The sequence below is a fragment of the Hyla sarda genome, chromosome 6 (genome assembly GCF_029499605.1).
Source record: "Hyla sarda isolate aHylSar1 chromosome 6, aHylSar1.hap1, whole genome shotgun sequence".
In the NCBI taxonomy this organism is placed as follows: Eukaryota; Metazoa; Chordata; class Amphibia; order Anura; family Hylidae; genus Hyla; species Hyla sarda.
The window spans coordinates 276,998,112-277,012,696 of record NC_079194.1 but is presented as its reverse complement, the minus strand read 5'-3'; the positions used below and the strand labels follow the sequence as shown (position 1 = coordinate 277,012,696).

The window sequence follows — 14,585 nt, the reverse complement described above, 5'->3', positions numbered from 1 at the left end:
AGCCTTTTTTGAAGGTCGCGCAGAGGGCCTCATTATTCCAGGATAGCTTAGAGGCAAGGGTGCGGAACTGAATGGCGTATTCGCCCACTGAAGAACTCCCTTGGACAAGATTCAATAGGGCTGTCTCGGCTGAGGAAGCCCGGGCTGGCTCCTCAAAGACACTGCGTACTTCTGAGAAGAAGGACTGGATAGTAGCAGTGGCAGGATCGTTGCGGTCCCAAAGCGGTGTGGCCCAGGACAAGGCCTTTCCAGACAGCAGGCAGACCACGAACGCCACCTTAGACCGTTCTGTGGGAAATTGGTCTGAGATCATCTCCAGGTGTAGGGAACACTGGGACTGGAACCCACGGCACAGTTTAGAGTCCCCATCAAACTTGTCTGGTAGGGACAGGCGGAATCTGGGAGCGGCCACTCGCTGCGGAGGAGATGCAGGAGCTGGCGGAGGAGATGGTTGCTGTTGTTGAGGCAGAAGCTGTTGCAGCATAGCGGTCAACTGAGTCAGAGAGCGGGGCCGCGTGCGCCGGGACAGGACAGCAGGAGGACGAGGCAGGTGAGGTGATTGGGATGCGACCCGCTAGCAGGCGCGTCCCGCTACGCGGATCGCATCCCCGCCGGTGATAACAGTGCAGTGGGTCTGACCGGGGTGCTGCACACAGAAGAACGCTGCGAGCCCTCCGGGGAGGAGCAGGGACCTGGAGCGCTCGGCGTAACACTGGCAAGGTGACAAACTTACATGAATAACCGTTGTCTGCCGATGGGCTGGACTTGCTGCGGCAGGTAACCCCCAGGTCGTTCCACCCAATAGCGACTCAACCTCACTGACAGCTGAGTCAGGTGCGGTACAGAAGGACTAGGCAAAAGGCAAGGTCAGACGTAGCAGAAGGTCAGGGCAGGCAGCAACGGTTCGTAGTCAAGGGCAACGGCAAGGGTCTGGATACACAGGCAAAGGACACACGGGAACGCTTTCACTGGCACAAGGCAACAAGATCCGGCAAGGACAGGAAGGGGAAGTGGGTTTTTATAATGTGGAAGTGTCTGGTACTGATTGGGCCAGACATCAATTAATGGTGCACGGGGCCGCGTGCGCCGGGACAGGACAGCAGGAGGACGGGGCAGGTGAGGTGATTGGGATGCGACCCGCGAGCAGGCGCGTCCTGCTACGCGGATCGCATCCCCGCCGGTGATAACAGTGCAGCGCTCCCGGTCAGTGGGTCTGACCGGGGTGCTGCACGCAGAAGAACGCCGCGCGCCCTCCGGGGAGGAGCAGGGACCCGGAGCGCTCGGCGTAACACTGGCAAGGTGACAAACTTACATGAATAACCGTTGTCTGCCGATTTATTGAGAAGAAACGTGTCCCGTGGCAGTGTCCAGGACGATCCCAGAGCTATCCCCAAGGAGGATATATATATTTATGATCTAATGTGAAAGTTTACATCTACATACATCTACAGTATATATTATTACACAGTATCCATATATCCATATGGTACATATACTCGATATGCTGGGTCCTGCAACAGTATTGAGATATGCTGTGGAACCAACCAACAGTCAGTTTGCAAACAGTGCAAAATATATGTTTGCAAACTGTCCGTGAGTACCGCCAATCCTGCAGCATATCTGACCTGGGTTGAAGGAACCAGACCCGCATCCTATTTGAATACCCACGGACAGTTTGTAAACACATATCTTGCACTGTTTGCAAACTTACTGTCAGTGGGTCCCTCAGCATATCTCAATACTGTTGCAGGACCCAGCATATCGAGTATATGTACTGTACCATATGTATAATATGAAATAATATATACTGTAGATGTATGTAGATGTAAAAACTTACACATTAGATCATATATATATATATATATATATATATATATATATATATATATAAATAGCTATCATTATATCTATGTGTCCATGCGGCATCAACCAAGTATTTTCCAAGCCTCCAGGCAGTCTGCTCACCTGCTTCTAAACTCTCAGGGAAAATCTTTACACTCTGTGAGCTGCAACTAGCAAATCCCCTTCACCTTCTCACTATATATATATATATATATATATATATATATATATATATATATATATATAATTATTATTATTTCGCTCACACAGCAGACAGATGAATGAAGAACAGGGAATAGGAGGGAAAGACCTTAATTGAATAATAAAACCACAGCCAATTCAGGTTAAACAACTTGAACTACAGGGTGGGCCATTTATATGGATACACCTTAATAAAATGGGAATGGTTGGTGATATTAACTTCCTGTTTGTGGCACATTAGTATATGTGAGGGGGGAAACTTTTCAAGATGGGTGGTGACCATGGCGGCCATTTTGAAGTCGACCATTTTGAATCCAACTTTTGTTTTTTCAATAGGAAGAGGGTCATGTGACACATCAAACTCATTGGGAATTTCACAAGCAAAACAATGATGTGCTTGGTTTTAACGTAACTTTATTCTTTCATGAGTTATTTACAAGTTTCTGACCACTTATAAAATGTGTTTAATGTGCTGCCCATTGTGTTGGATTGTCAATGCAACTCTCTTCTCCCACTCTTCACACACTGATAGCAACACCGCAGGAGAAATGCTAGCACAGGCTTCCAGTATCCGTATACACTGCTATATTCTACTATATACACCGCAGGAGAAATGCTAGCACAGGCTTCCAGTATCCGTAGTTTCAGGTGCTGCACATCTCGTATCTTAACAGCATAGACAATTGCCTTCAGATGACCCCAAAGATAAAAGTCTAAGGGGGTCAGATCGGGAGACCTTGGGGGCCATTCAACTGGCCAACGATGACCAATCCACTTTCCAGGAAACTGTTCATCTAGGAATGCTCGGACCTGACAACCATCTTGACACCATCTTGCTGGAAAACAACAACCTGACACCATCTTGCTGGAAAAACTCAGGGAACGTGCCAGCTTCAGTGCATAAAGAGGGAAACACATTATCATGTAGCAATTTCACATATCCAGTGGCCTTGAGGTTTCCATTGATGAAAAATGGCCCCACTATCTTTATACCCCATATACCACATTATATCATAAATTTTTGTGTTCCAACAGTCTTGGAGGGATCTATCCAATGTGGGTTAGTGTCAGACCAATAGCGGTGGTTTTGTTTGTTAACTTCACCATTCACATAAAAGTTTGCCTCATCACTGAACAAAATCTTCTGAGTAAACTGAGGGTCCTGTTCCAATTTTTGTTTTGCCAATTCTGCAGCACCTGAAACTACGGATACTGGAAGCCTGTGCTAGCATTTCTCCTGAGGTGTTGCTATCAGTGTGTGAAGAGTGGGAGAAGAGGGTTGCATTGACAATCCAACACAATGGGCAGCACATTGAACACATTTTATAAGTGGTCAGAAACTGGTAAATAACTCATGAAAGAATAAAGTATACGTTAAAACCAAGCACATCATTGTTTTTCTTGTGATAAGTTTGATGTGTCACATGACCCTCTTCCTATTGAAAAAACAGTCCTTATTTAAAGGAGATCTAGAAGAGCCAAAAGGATGTCAGGGCACGATGGAAGTTGTAGTTTCGCAACAGCTAATTCCCCAACACTGTGGTGTGGCCCTGATGTCACAGATCTTCTCCAGCCCCAGATGCTCCTCTCCAAGCCGTAGCAAAAGAACTATGCTGAGACGATGACGGCGGTAACTGTCTGCAGCCCATCTCGCTGCCTTTGGGCATAGGGGTCTGGAGGGAACAAATATGTCTGGAGGGGACAGAGGGGTCTGCAGGGCCACAGGGGTGTGGAGGAGGGGACAGAAGGGTCTGAATGAGTGGACAAGGGGGTCTGGAAGGGGAAGCAGAGGCATTGGGGGGCAGCATAAGGGTCTGGAGAAGGGGACAGAGGGGTCTGAAAAGGGGGCAGAGCAGTCTGGAAACACAAAGGAGTCTAAAGGGCAGAGAGGTTTGGAGAGTAAGGACAAAGGGGTCTGGAGAAGGACAGAGGGGTCTGAAAGAGGACAAAGGGGTCTGGAAAAGGACATAGAGGTCTGGGGAGGACATAGAGGTCTGGAGGAGGACAGAGAGGTTTGGGCAGAATGAAAAAAAGGTCTGGGGGGTGTAGGGGTTTGAAGAAAGACAAAGGGGTCTTGAGGACACAGAAAGGTCTGTAGGACACATAGTGGTATGTGGGAGGCCTTAGGGGTCTGAGGCGAAAATAAGGGATGATAAGAACAGAGGTGGCAGCATTATTTTTAGGGCAGAGTGTGTGCCAGGGTTACATTTAGGGTTATGATGGGTGGCAGTATTATTTTTAGAGGTGCAGTTCCTGGCAGGGTTATATTCAGGGGCACAGCCAGTGTCTGGCAGGGCTATAATGATTATTGTCTTCATATAGAGCCAATGATGTCTGGGCAAAGAGAAACTGTAGATGGAAGAAGCCACTTGAACCCAGGTGGGCTCTGAAGGACCCCACCTTGCAGTTTGGCCTCCTGTACTCTGAGGTTCGGTGAAAATTGCAACCTCTGCAACCCCTATAGTAACAACATGAGAGACCATGTTGAATAAAATCATGATACTTTATTCAATGTATATAATACAAGACATCACAGTTAACACAGAAAAAACTACAACCCCTATAGTTTCACCACTGCTAAAAAGTGTCTATAACATATTGAAAATATGGTGCAAGTTATGTAGGACTTTTTTTGGCCATGTTTTGCACCATGTTTTTGTGATCCGTTACTGTTCATAGAGTATTGAACTATTTGTTGGAAAACAACAGCATGTGGGTTTCAGAAGGAATTTATAATCCACATAAGAGGTAGCGGAGAGTTGTGAATCTGGGGTGTGTGGACTTATTGGGGTGTGATTCATGCTCAGTTTGCAACCTGAGTTGCAGGTCAGTATGAAACAGTTGTATTCTTCCCATAAGCTAGTTGTGTACATATAACAATGTGTGCCTGCATTTGGTTTGCATGTATTTCACCAAGGTAGTACATTTCCCTCCCAGCTGATGTGAATTCCAGCATGCTCCTCAGAAAGGCTGTCCAGAACCTTGAGAATTCCTTGGACACTCTGTTCCACGGTGAGAGGAGCCTAAAAAATAAAAGTAAAAAAATTGAGTGCAAAAATGAATGATTGAGGCTCCATTGTCCATGCTTTTCTTAGGGCATATTTACATTACGTTTGACTATCCTGTTAAAATACCTGCTTGATTTGTTTGTTTTTGTATATAAAGGTAAGAAATCTGTTAAGCTATAATTTTTCTTAAATGGGCACTCTCGTTAAAACTCATTTATGCCATTGCACTCGTTATGGTAAATAAAAAATATTTCTAATGTACTTTGTTTAAAAAAAATAATGAAGTTTTCTATGTTTTACTTGTGTTTAACCCCTTAAAGGGGTATTCCAGGCAAAACCTTTTTTTATATATATATCAACTGGCTCCGGAAAGTTAAACAGATTTGTAAATTACTTCTATTAAAAAATCTTAATCCTTCCACTATGTAAAAAGATCTACTCACATTAGGGCCTCCGAGGTCTGTTTGGACCCATCCTGGGTGGACAGCAGTGCACAAAATGCCATCTTTCTTGTAACCCAAAGACTGGCACTGTGTGAGCATATTAAGAGCAGCCTGCAAAGAAAACAACCATTAAAGGGGTATTCCAGGATTTTTTTTTTATTTGACTATACTACAGGGGCTGTAAAGTTAGTGTAGTTCATAATATAGTTTTTGTACCTGTGTGTGATGGTTTTCTCACAATTCTTATGTGATTTTCACCCCAATATTTATGTTTACCCAGCATACAAAATTACTGTTGTCTCAGATTTTTCCCAGCTTGCAATGCGGCCGAGACCTGACTCACTAGTCAGCTGATGACAGAGAGCCTGTCTGCTTCAATGGGTGGAGCGATCGCTTGGTGGGAGAGAGATCAATCTGCAACTAATTCAACAGCTGTAGGCACCCTGATTGAAAACCGCAGGTCTTTTGAATGGATGCAGCTCATTTATGTCTCAATAGGTGGGGTGGCTGATGGGTAAGAGGGAGGACAATGGAATTATGGGATTTGTAGTAAAAAAAGAAAAGAAAACTGAAACAGGAAATACCAGTTCACAAACAGCTAGCCACAGTGTTCTGGTAATCTCACAATATAGCCATTTAGCCCCAAGACAAGCGCAGAACCTTCCTAAGCATGTCCATTACTGCCTGCCAGGTATGTACTAAAATCAACTTATGGTGAATAACCCCTTTCAATGTGCAAATGTAAGAAAAAAAAAAAAAAAGAACTCAGGTCTGTATATCAGCCTCTATAACTTTATGTATGGCAAATACGGCTTCATAATAGAAACACATCTTTTAGAAAATGTTAAGTGCATGTTATTGTGCATTGATACATTTATCTCCACTAGTGAACAATAGCAGATAATACTCCACAGTCTGCACTTCATATCTAACCAGAAATACAAAGGTTTTATGAAGTCTTTTCAATGAACTAAGGGGAGGCTGTAGGTTTATGTGGAAACTTTTGTATGGGAAATGTAACATAGGTTACATAAAATCTAGAGTTAAAGGGTATGAAAAACAAGGAAAATCAAAAATTGGGTAGAAAAAAAGACTAAAAGAACTTAAACAAATATTGTTAGATGTTCTGGAATTTCAACTTCCTTGTGACCTGTGGCTTGTGAGAGGAGCTTTGGGCAAGGCCACACTATTAGGCTATGTTTAGACGCCATAAATTCTGCAAAGATGCATGAATTCCGGGGCCACATTAATTTGACCAGAATTCTGCATCTTTCAATCACTTTCAGAATTTTTGCAGAATCCGTGCAGAAGTCATGCGGAATTTTCATCTGAATTCCGCATGAATCCAGATAGTACAGTAAAAAAGTGCTTTTAGTCATTGCCAAGTTGAGTTTTCGCATGAAATTCACACGAAATCCGCATTTAGTGGAGAAAAAAAAAACATTGACTTCAATGGGCTTCCGCAGCTGAATATAAGACATGACTTATATTTTTGCAGAATGTGAAATTTTAGCTAGAGAACGTCCGCAGCATATATTCTGCAGTATGAATGAGACTGCAGAACCCCATTGCAGTTAATAGGCTATAAACACATACTGAACTTCCATGCGGATTTCAACGTAAATTGTTCAATTCTGCCAAGTAAACATAGCCTTAAGCTACTTTCTGGCACTCGAACAGCACAAATATGGCAGAGGTACTTTGCTTGTGTCTCCACTGGTACCTGCATGATGGGGAAGTTTCTCCCCAAATCAGGGGAGCAGGCACTTTGTCCAACACTGACAAAGCATCTGGGCAAGCTGAAAGGAGCTGGAGATGGCGGTGGGCGGCCCTCCCTCACAACGTGAGATTAAGGTGGCTTTAAAGAAAAAAGGGGTAGGAGAAGACTCCCTTTTGCTGCATAGGACTTTTCTTCTAGGGGCAGTGACAGCCTCTCATTCCTGGGCTCCAAATATCCTATAATCCTCTTCTCAGGAGGCGAGACACATCCTCGCCCCTGACCTCAATGCCTTCCTGGCATCTATTGTGAAGACTACATTAATGCAGCTCCAGAGGGACATGATTATTCACACTACTCACATATCAGAGCTAGAACAGATGGTAACAACCCTGAAAGATGAATTCCTGGGGGCACAATCCCAGATCTAAGAACAACATTCCAGTCTGAAATTAAAAGCTCAAGATTTGGAGAATAGAACATGGCGGAGTAATCTCAGGTTGGTGGGGCTCCCTGAATCTATCCCGCATTCTCAGCTTATCCAGAGCTGTTCTATTAAACTGTTCCAGGCCCTGGGCATGTGTCAAACATGTCTGGTGGAGAGGGCCCACTATGCTGATAAGACAGCCATTCTGCAACAATTCAATAGACCACAGATATCTGTATTAGGGAACAAAATGTTTCCTTCTTCTGCGGCAACTCAACAGAGGTATCATGGAGACGTTGGACTTTCTCTTCCATTTGCTTAAACTGGTCAAGTATAAGATTTCCTTGTTCCTACAGTTTTCTGCTGTTCTGCATGTTTATAAGGAGGATGGTGCTTCCTTTCTTTCCAAGACCCCGAGATAGCCATTAGTTTCTTGGACTCCATTCTGCTTCAACCCAGTCTCCATCTCAGTCTTAAGATGTCAACAAGAGATGTCACACATTTATCCTCGGAATCCATAGTCTTAGAGGATGGGTAGCCTTGGACTTTGGCCATCTTGCTGCAGAGAACTCCTTGTCTTCTTCCCTTTTCGTTTCCTGGGATCTGGAGATCCCTTGGGGAATGTCATCGGAATGTTCTAGTTATTTGTTGTGCCATTCTATTACCATTTAAATGTTTCCTTATCTTGCCTTTTATTTATTTATTTTTCTGTTATTTTTTATTGTTTATTCTATCTTTGCCTTGGTGGTTATTACAGCATTTGACAGTTGTCCAGGGTCCAAGCATCAAATGTGTAAGTACACAAGAGGGCTGGGCGAAAGGGGTGAGATCCTTATCTGTTTCTTACTTTGTGCTATACACAGAACAATGATACTAGCAGTAAGTTTTTTTTCAGTCAGAGCCTGCTAAATAAAGACAGAAACCAGACGGGCCTCAGTAAAGTCAATTGGATCCGTCTGTGTCCATTGTGCAACAGTCCATCAAGCTCCATTTTCTGGCCCCAAATGCAGTCTGTGATGGAGGCCCTGAATTGAGCCTCCGACACACATGTGAATGAGCCCATGGAGGTACTGAGAGAAGACGTGATCTGTGTTTTGATAAGTCATGCATCTAATGTTCTCACCCTTTTAGTATTTGTACCCAGGAGGTACATGCAGTGTCTCTAGCCGGTACTTCTGCTGTGCTCATCTTGTGTTTTAGATAGATATCACAGTGTATGATCATAGGAGGTGCTTAATTTAAAGTATCAAGAAAAACATTTCAAACCATGCATCTACTCAAAGGAATGACATCAAATAGTTAAAGAACTGAGATCTAGTGGTTAGAGCAGGCATAGGCAACCTTCGGCACTACAGATGTTTTGGACTACATCTCCCATGAATCTTTGCCAGCATTTTGGTTGTTAAAGCATCATGGGAGATGTAGTCCAAAACATCTGCAGTGCCAAAGGTTTTCTATGCCTGGGTTAGAGGATGTAAATCTTGTATAAGGGTAGGGCCACCCATTGCTGTTAGACTGCAGATAATCTGCAGCATAAAATAAGCCAAATGCAGAAGTGGATCCAGAATAACACCTTACATTATATTTCCCTTTTCAGCTGGATCTACTTATACCCTTGGCTTATTTTCTGCTACAGAAAATCTGCAGTGTATCTGCAACATGTGTTCCTAGCTTTACAGTATAAATGTGTACAAAAGAAGCAAGAAAGAAGCAAACAGCAAAGACAAATACAAATTTTTCAAGCATCACAGATGTGTAAATTCAGACATTTTTGTGGCCATAAAAAAAACACCTTTTTTTGAAAAAAATAAAAATAAAAAAAAGAAATTTGGCTTTTAAAAAAATATATAAATTTTTTAAAACATTTTATAGATGACTTTTTACAGTTTTATCCCCTTCTTTTTCTTTCTTTTATTTTATTTCGCCCATAGTTTACCCAAAAACAAAAATGAAAGAGCGTGCTATTTAATTTAACAGCCGGTTAAATAAATATGTCACATATTTGTGGCGAATTTTTGTTGCTTTTAAGCCCTGCCACCTTTTCACAGGAGGTGAAAGGTGAAAAGGTGTCTTAAAAGTTTCAAAAGGAAAAAAAAATTTGGTTTAAGTCATACAACACAGTTATTTGTCAGGAAATTGCACACCTTTTTTGTTCAGGTATCTTTATTTATTTCTCCCATTGTTTTTGGTGCTATATATAACAGCTTTAAAAAAGTTCTTTCTTAAAACTTTTAGACTTTATTTTGAATGGGTTTTTAGCCTTAAAGAGGTACTCCGCCCCTAGACATCTTATCCCCTATCCAAAGGATAGGGGATAAGATGTCAGATCGCCGGGGTCCCGCTGCTGGGGACCCCGGGGATCACTGCTGCAGCACCCCGCTATCATTACTGCGCAGAGCGAGATCGCTCTGCACATAATGACAGGCAATACAGGGGCCGGAGCATCGTTACGTCATGGCTGCGCCCCCGTCAATACAAGTCTATGGGAGGGGGCGTGGCGGTCGTCACGCCCCCTGCCTTAGACTTGCATTAAGGGGACGGGCCGTGATGTCATGAGGGGCAGAGCCATGACGTCACGCTGCTCCGGCCCCTGTATCTCCCATCATTACGCACAGAGCGAACTCGCTCTGTGCAGTAATGATGGCGGGGTGCGGCAGCGGCGATCTAACATCTTATCCCCTATCCTTTGGATAGGGCATAAGATGCCAGGGGCAGAGTACCCCTTTAAATATGGCTTTTGGGATGTATTCTAAAGGTGTTTTTACAATTTCTTTTTTAGTTATGAACCCCTGATAGATTGTCCCTTTTTATGTATGCTGAGATCATGTGACAGCAGGGTACGAGTTTAGTGCTGCCACGGCGGCAAGTACAAATATGGCGCACATGTCATCAGAGGGCTGGCTTGTCAGACAACACAAAAAGCAGCCAAGCCCTCTGATCAGCTGACTTACCTGTCTCAACCACACAGCGGATTTGGACTGTCTTGGTCACATGACAGGAGAGAATGGGCTTATTGCACCATTCTCTTGGCTGGTTCTAGTGTTTTGACTGAGGCCTAATCACTGAGATTCTGACCTATAAAAAGTTTTGATACGTCTCTATGACATCAACAGTTTTTTGTAAATAACATCGCCCATTTAAATTTTACAGCGCTTAGTATACCTTGCTGCATCGATAGGAAAGTGCTGGGTATTCATCAAATTTTACTGGCGTCAGTGTTATGGATCCTAACAGTGAGGAAATATTTATTATAGCAGACTTGCTGCAACTTAAAGGTTTTTCCTGATTTTCTTCCGCAGCCTTTTTTAAAAATGGCAACAGTTCCTGAAAAAAAAAAAAAGGAACAAATATTAGCATCTTTTTGTAGCTGAAGAAATATATTACAGTTACCATGTTAGGATTGTAATCTTAGTCAGTCACAACTTTATACTAAAGCAGCAGCTGAGATGTACAGAAGGTAAATCCTGTCTCTTCAGTTTCTCCTTTAGGGTGCGTTCACACGCTATTACTAGTAGCAGGTTGCCCGCTGCGGGAATCCTGCTGTGAGTTACGCTACCATTGATTTAAATGGGTCCACAGACAGTCTGCAATAGTGTCAGATTTGCCGACTGTCCGCAGACCCATTCTAATGAACGGTAGCATAACTCACAGCATGTTTCCCGCAGCAGGAAACCCGTTGCTAGTTACTAGCGTGTGAACGCACCCTTATACTTTCTCCTCAGTGTGTGGCTGCTGCTGGCTTAGTGTGTATATAGTAAGATTCAGATTAGTCCTTTACAAAAGCAGTTGTGCCCTCCATTAGCAGGAGGTCAGAACAGATGAGGAACGCAGCCTGCGTCACAGACTGCTGAACGCTCCTGTGCCAGACAGGAGTGGTTGTCAGGGATGACGGAGGAAACAAAGTGTAATCTCCAGCCCAGCACCCCAGAGTTGAGAACATTTATGTTCAGAACGCCGGCTTCAAGTGGCCATGGTCATGAAGTCACGCCTGCCTCCTCAATGCTTGTCTTTGGGAGGAAGCGGGGCGGCTGTTCAGAATGTCTGCCAGACCAGAGATTGCTGGGGTCCCAGCGGCCGGACCCCCAGCGATCAGTCATTTTATTCCCAATCCTTTGGGGATAGCATGTCAGAGTACCCCTTTAAGTAAAAAGGGCAACACTGGATTACGGTGATGCAGGCACAAGCAGCAGTAGAAGAGGAGTGCTAAGGTAATGAGTTTTACAATGCTAGATAATCTCTTAAATATTATAACCATTACAGAATGGAGTTCATTATTACAGTTTTTATATACATAGTTTGCCACCCAAGCCTCAAACTGTAAGTGACCTAATAGTAATGGATAGTCTGCAAATAAGTTATAACTGGTTTCCAAAGATTTATACGCCCTATGTCAGAATATGTTGCTCATGTAGCACTTGAAAATAAGGGGCTCAGCCCTTCTTGGTTTTGACCTTTTATGATACTATGGGATAAAAAGCAGCACATGACTTTTGTTACGCCGAGCGCTCCGGGTCCCCGCTCCTCCCCGGAGCGCTCGCTTCACTCTCCCCGCTGCAGCGCTCCGGTCACATCCTCTGACCCGGGGCGCTGCGATTCCACTGTCAGCCGGGATGCGATACGCGATGCGGGTAGCGCCCGCTCGCGATGCGCACCCCGGCTCCCGTACCTGACTCGCTCCCCGTCTGTTCTGTCCCGGCGCGCGCGGCCCCGCTCCCTAGGGCGCGCGCGCGCCGGGTCTCTGCGATTTAAAGGGCCACTGCGCCGCTGATTGGCGCAGTGGTTCCAATTAGTGTGTTCACCTGTGCACTTCCCTATATCACCTCACTTCCCCTGCACTCCCTTGCCGGATCCTGTTGCCTTAGTGCCAGTGAAAGCGTTCCTTGTGTGTTCCTAGCCTGTGTTCCAGACCTTCTGCCGTTGCCCCTGACTACGATCCTTGCTGCCTGCCCCGACCTTCTGCTACGTCCGACCTTGCTTCTGCCTACTCCCTTGTACCGCGCCTATCTTCAGCAGCCAGAGAGGTGAGCCGTTGCTAGTGGATACGACCTGGTCACTACCGCCGCAGCAAGACCATCCCGCTTTGCGGCGGGCTCTGGTGAAAACCAGTAGTGGCTTAGAACCGGTCCACTAGCACGGTCCACGCCAATCCCTCTCTGGCACAGAGGATCCACTACCTGCCAGCCGGCATCGTGACAGTAGATCCGGCCATGGATCCCGCTGAAGTTCCTCTGCCAGTTGTCGCTGACCTCACCACGGTGGTCGCCCAGCAATCACAACAGATAGCGCAACAAGGCCAACAGCTGTCTCAACTGACCGTTATGCTACAACAGTTACTACCACAGCTTCAGCAGTCATCTCCTCCGCCAGCTCCTGCACCTCCTCCGCAGCGAGTGGCCGCTCCTGGGATACGCTTATCCTTGCCGGATAAATTTGATGGGGACTCTAAGTTTTGCCGTGGCTTTCTTTCCCAATGTTCCCTGCATCTGGAGATGATGTCGGACCTGTTTCCCACTGAAAGGTCTAAGGTGGCTTTCGTAGTCAGCCTTCTGTCCGGAAAAGCCCTGTCATGGGCCACACCGCTCTGGGACCGCAATGACCCCGTCACTGCCTCTGTACACTCCTTCTTCTCGGAAATCCGAAGTGTCTTTGAGGAACCTGCCCGAGCCTCTTCTGCTGAGACTGCCCTGTTGAACCTGGTCCAGGGTAATTCTTCCGTTGGCGAGTATGCCGTACAATTCCGTACTCTTGCTTCAGAATTGTCCTGGAATAATGAGGCCCTCTGCGCGACCTTCAAAAAAGGCCTATCCAGCAACATTAAAGATGTTCTGGCCGCACGAGAAATTCCTGCTAATCTACATGAACTTATTCACCTAGCCACTCGCATTGACATGCGTTTTTCCGAAAGGCGTCAGGAACTCCGCCAAGATATGGACTCTGTTCGCACGAGGCGTTTCTTCTCCTCGGCTCCTCTCTCCTCTCGTCCCCTGCAATCTGTTCCTGTGCCTCCCGCCGTGGAGGCTATGCAGGTCGACCGGTCTCGCCTGACACCTCAAGAGAGGACACGACGCCGTATGGAGAACCTCTGCCTGTACTGTGCTAGTACCGAACACTTCCTGAGGGAATGTCCTATCCGTCCTCCCCGCCTGGAAAGACGTACGCTGACTCCGCACAAAGGTGAGACAGTCCTTGATGTCTACTCTGCTTCTCCACGTCTTACTGTGCCTGTGCGGATGTCTGCCTCTGCCTTCTCCTTCTCTACAGTGGCCTTCTTGGACTCTGGATCTGCAGGAAATTTTATTTTGGCCTCTCTCGTCAACAGGTTCAACATCCCCGTGACCAGTCTCGCCAGACCCCTCTACATCAATTGTGTAAATAATGAAAGATTGGACTGTACCATACGTTTCCGCACGGAGCCCCTTCTTATGAGCATCGGATCTCATCATGAGAGGATTGAACTTTTGGTCCTCCCCAATTGCACCTCGGAAATTCTCCTTGGACTTCCCTGGCTTCAACTTCATTCCCCAACCCTGGATTGGTCCACTGGGGAGATCAAGAGTTGGGGGTCCTCTTGTTCCAAGAACTGTCTAAAACCGGTTCCCAGTAACCCTTGCCGTAACTCTGTGGTTCCTCCAGTAACCGGTCTCCCTAAGGCCTATATGGACTTCGCGGATGTTTTCTGCAAAAAACAAGCTGAGACTCTACCTCCTCACAGGCCTTATGATTGCCCTATCGACCTCCTCCCGGGCACTACTCCACCCCGGGGCAGAATTTATCCTCTCTCTGCCCCAGAGACTCTTGCCATGTCCGAATACGTCCAGGAGAATCTTTAAAAGGGCTTTATCCGTAAATCCTCCTCTCCTGCCGGAGCCGGATTTTTCTTTGTGTCCAAAAAAGATGGCTCCCTACGTCCTTGCATTGACTACCGCGGTCTTAATAAAATCACGGTT

The 14,585-nt window shown here is 45.6% G+C and overlaps 1 protein-coding gene across 5 annotated transcripts in view; it reads right to left on the bottom strand.

Annotated features, from left to right (window-relative positions):
* Positions 1-4,543: 4,543 nt before the first annotated feature.
* Positions 4,544-14,585, bottom strand: part of LOC130277095 (C-factor-like) — a 35,438-nt gene continuing 25,396 nt past the window's right edge. For all 5 annotated transcript variants that reach the window (XM_056527409.1, XM_056527406.1, XM_056527405.1 and 2 more), the window contains exons 5-7: positions 10,801-10,962; positions 5,495-5,605; positions 4,544-5,066 (exon numbers count right to left, since the gene is read on the bottom strand). In XM_056527409.1, the coding sequence (XP_056383384.1) occupies positions 4,953-5,066; positions 5,495-5,605; positions 10,801-10,962 (387 nt within the window). In that variant the 3' untranslated portion in view covers positions 4,544-4,952. The remainder of the gene's footprint in view (positions 5,067-5,494; positions 5,606-10,800; positions 10,963-14,585) is intronic.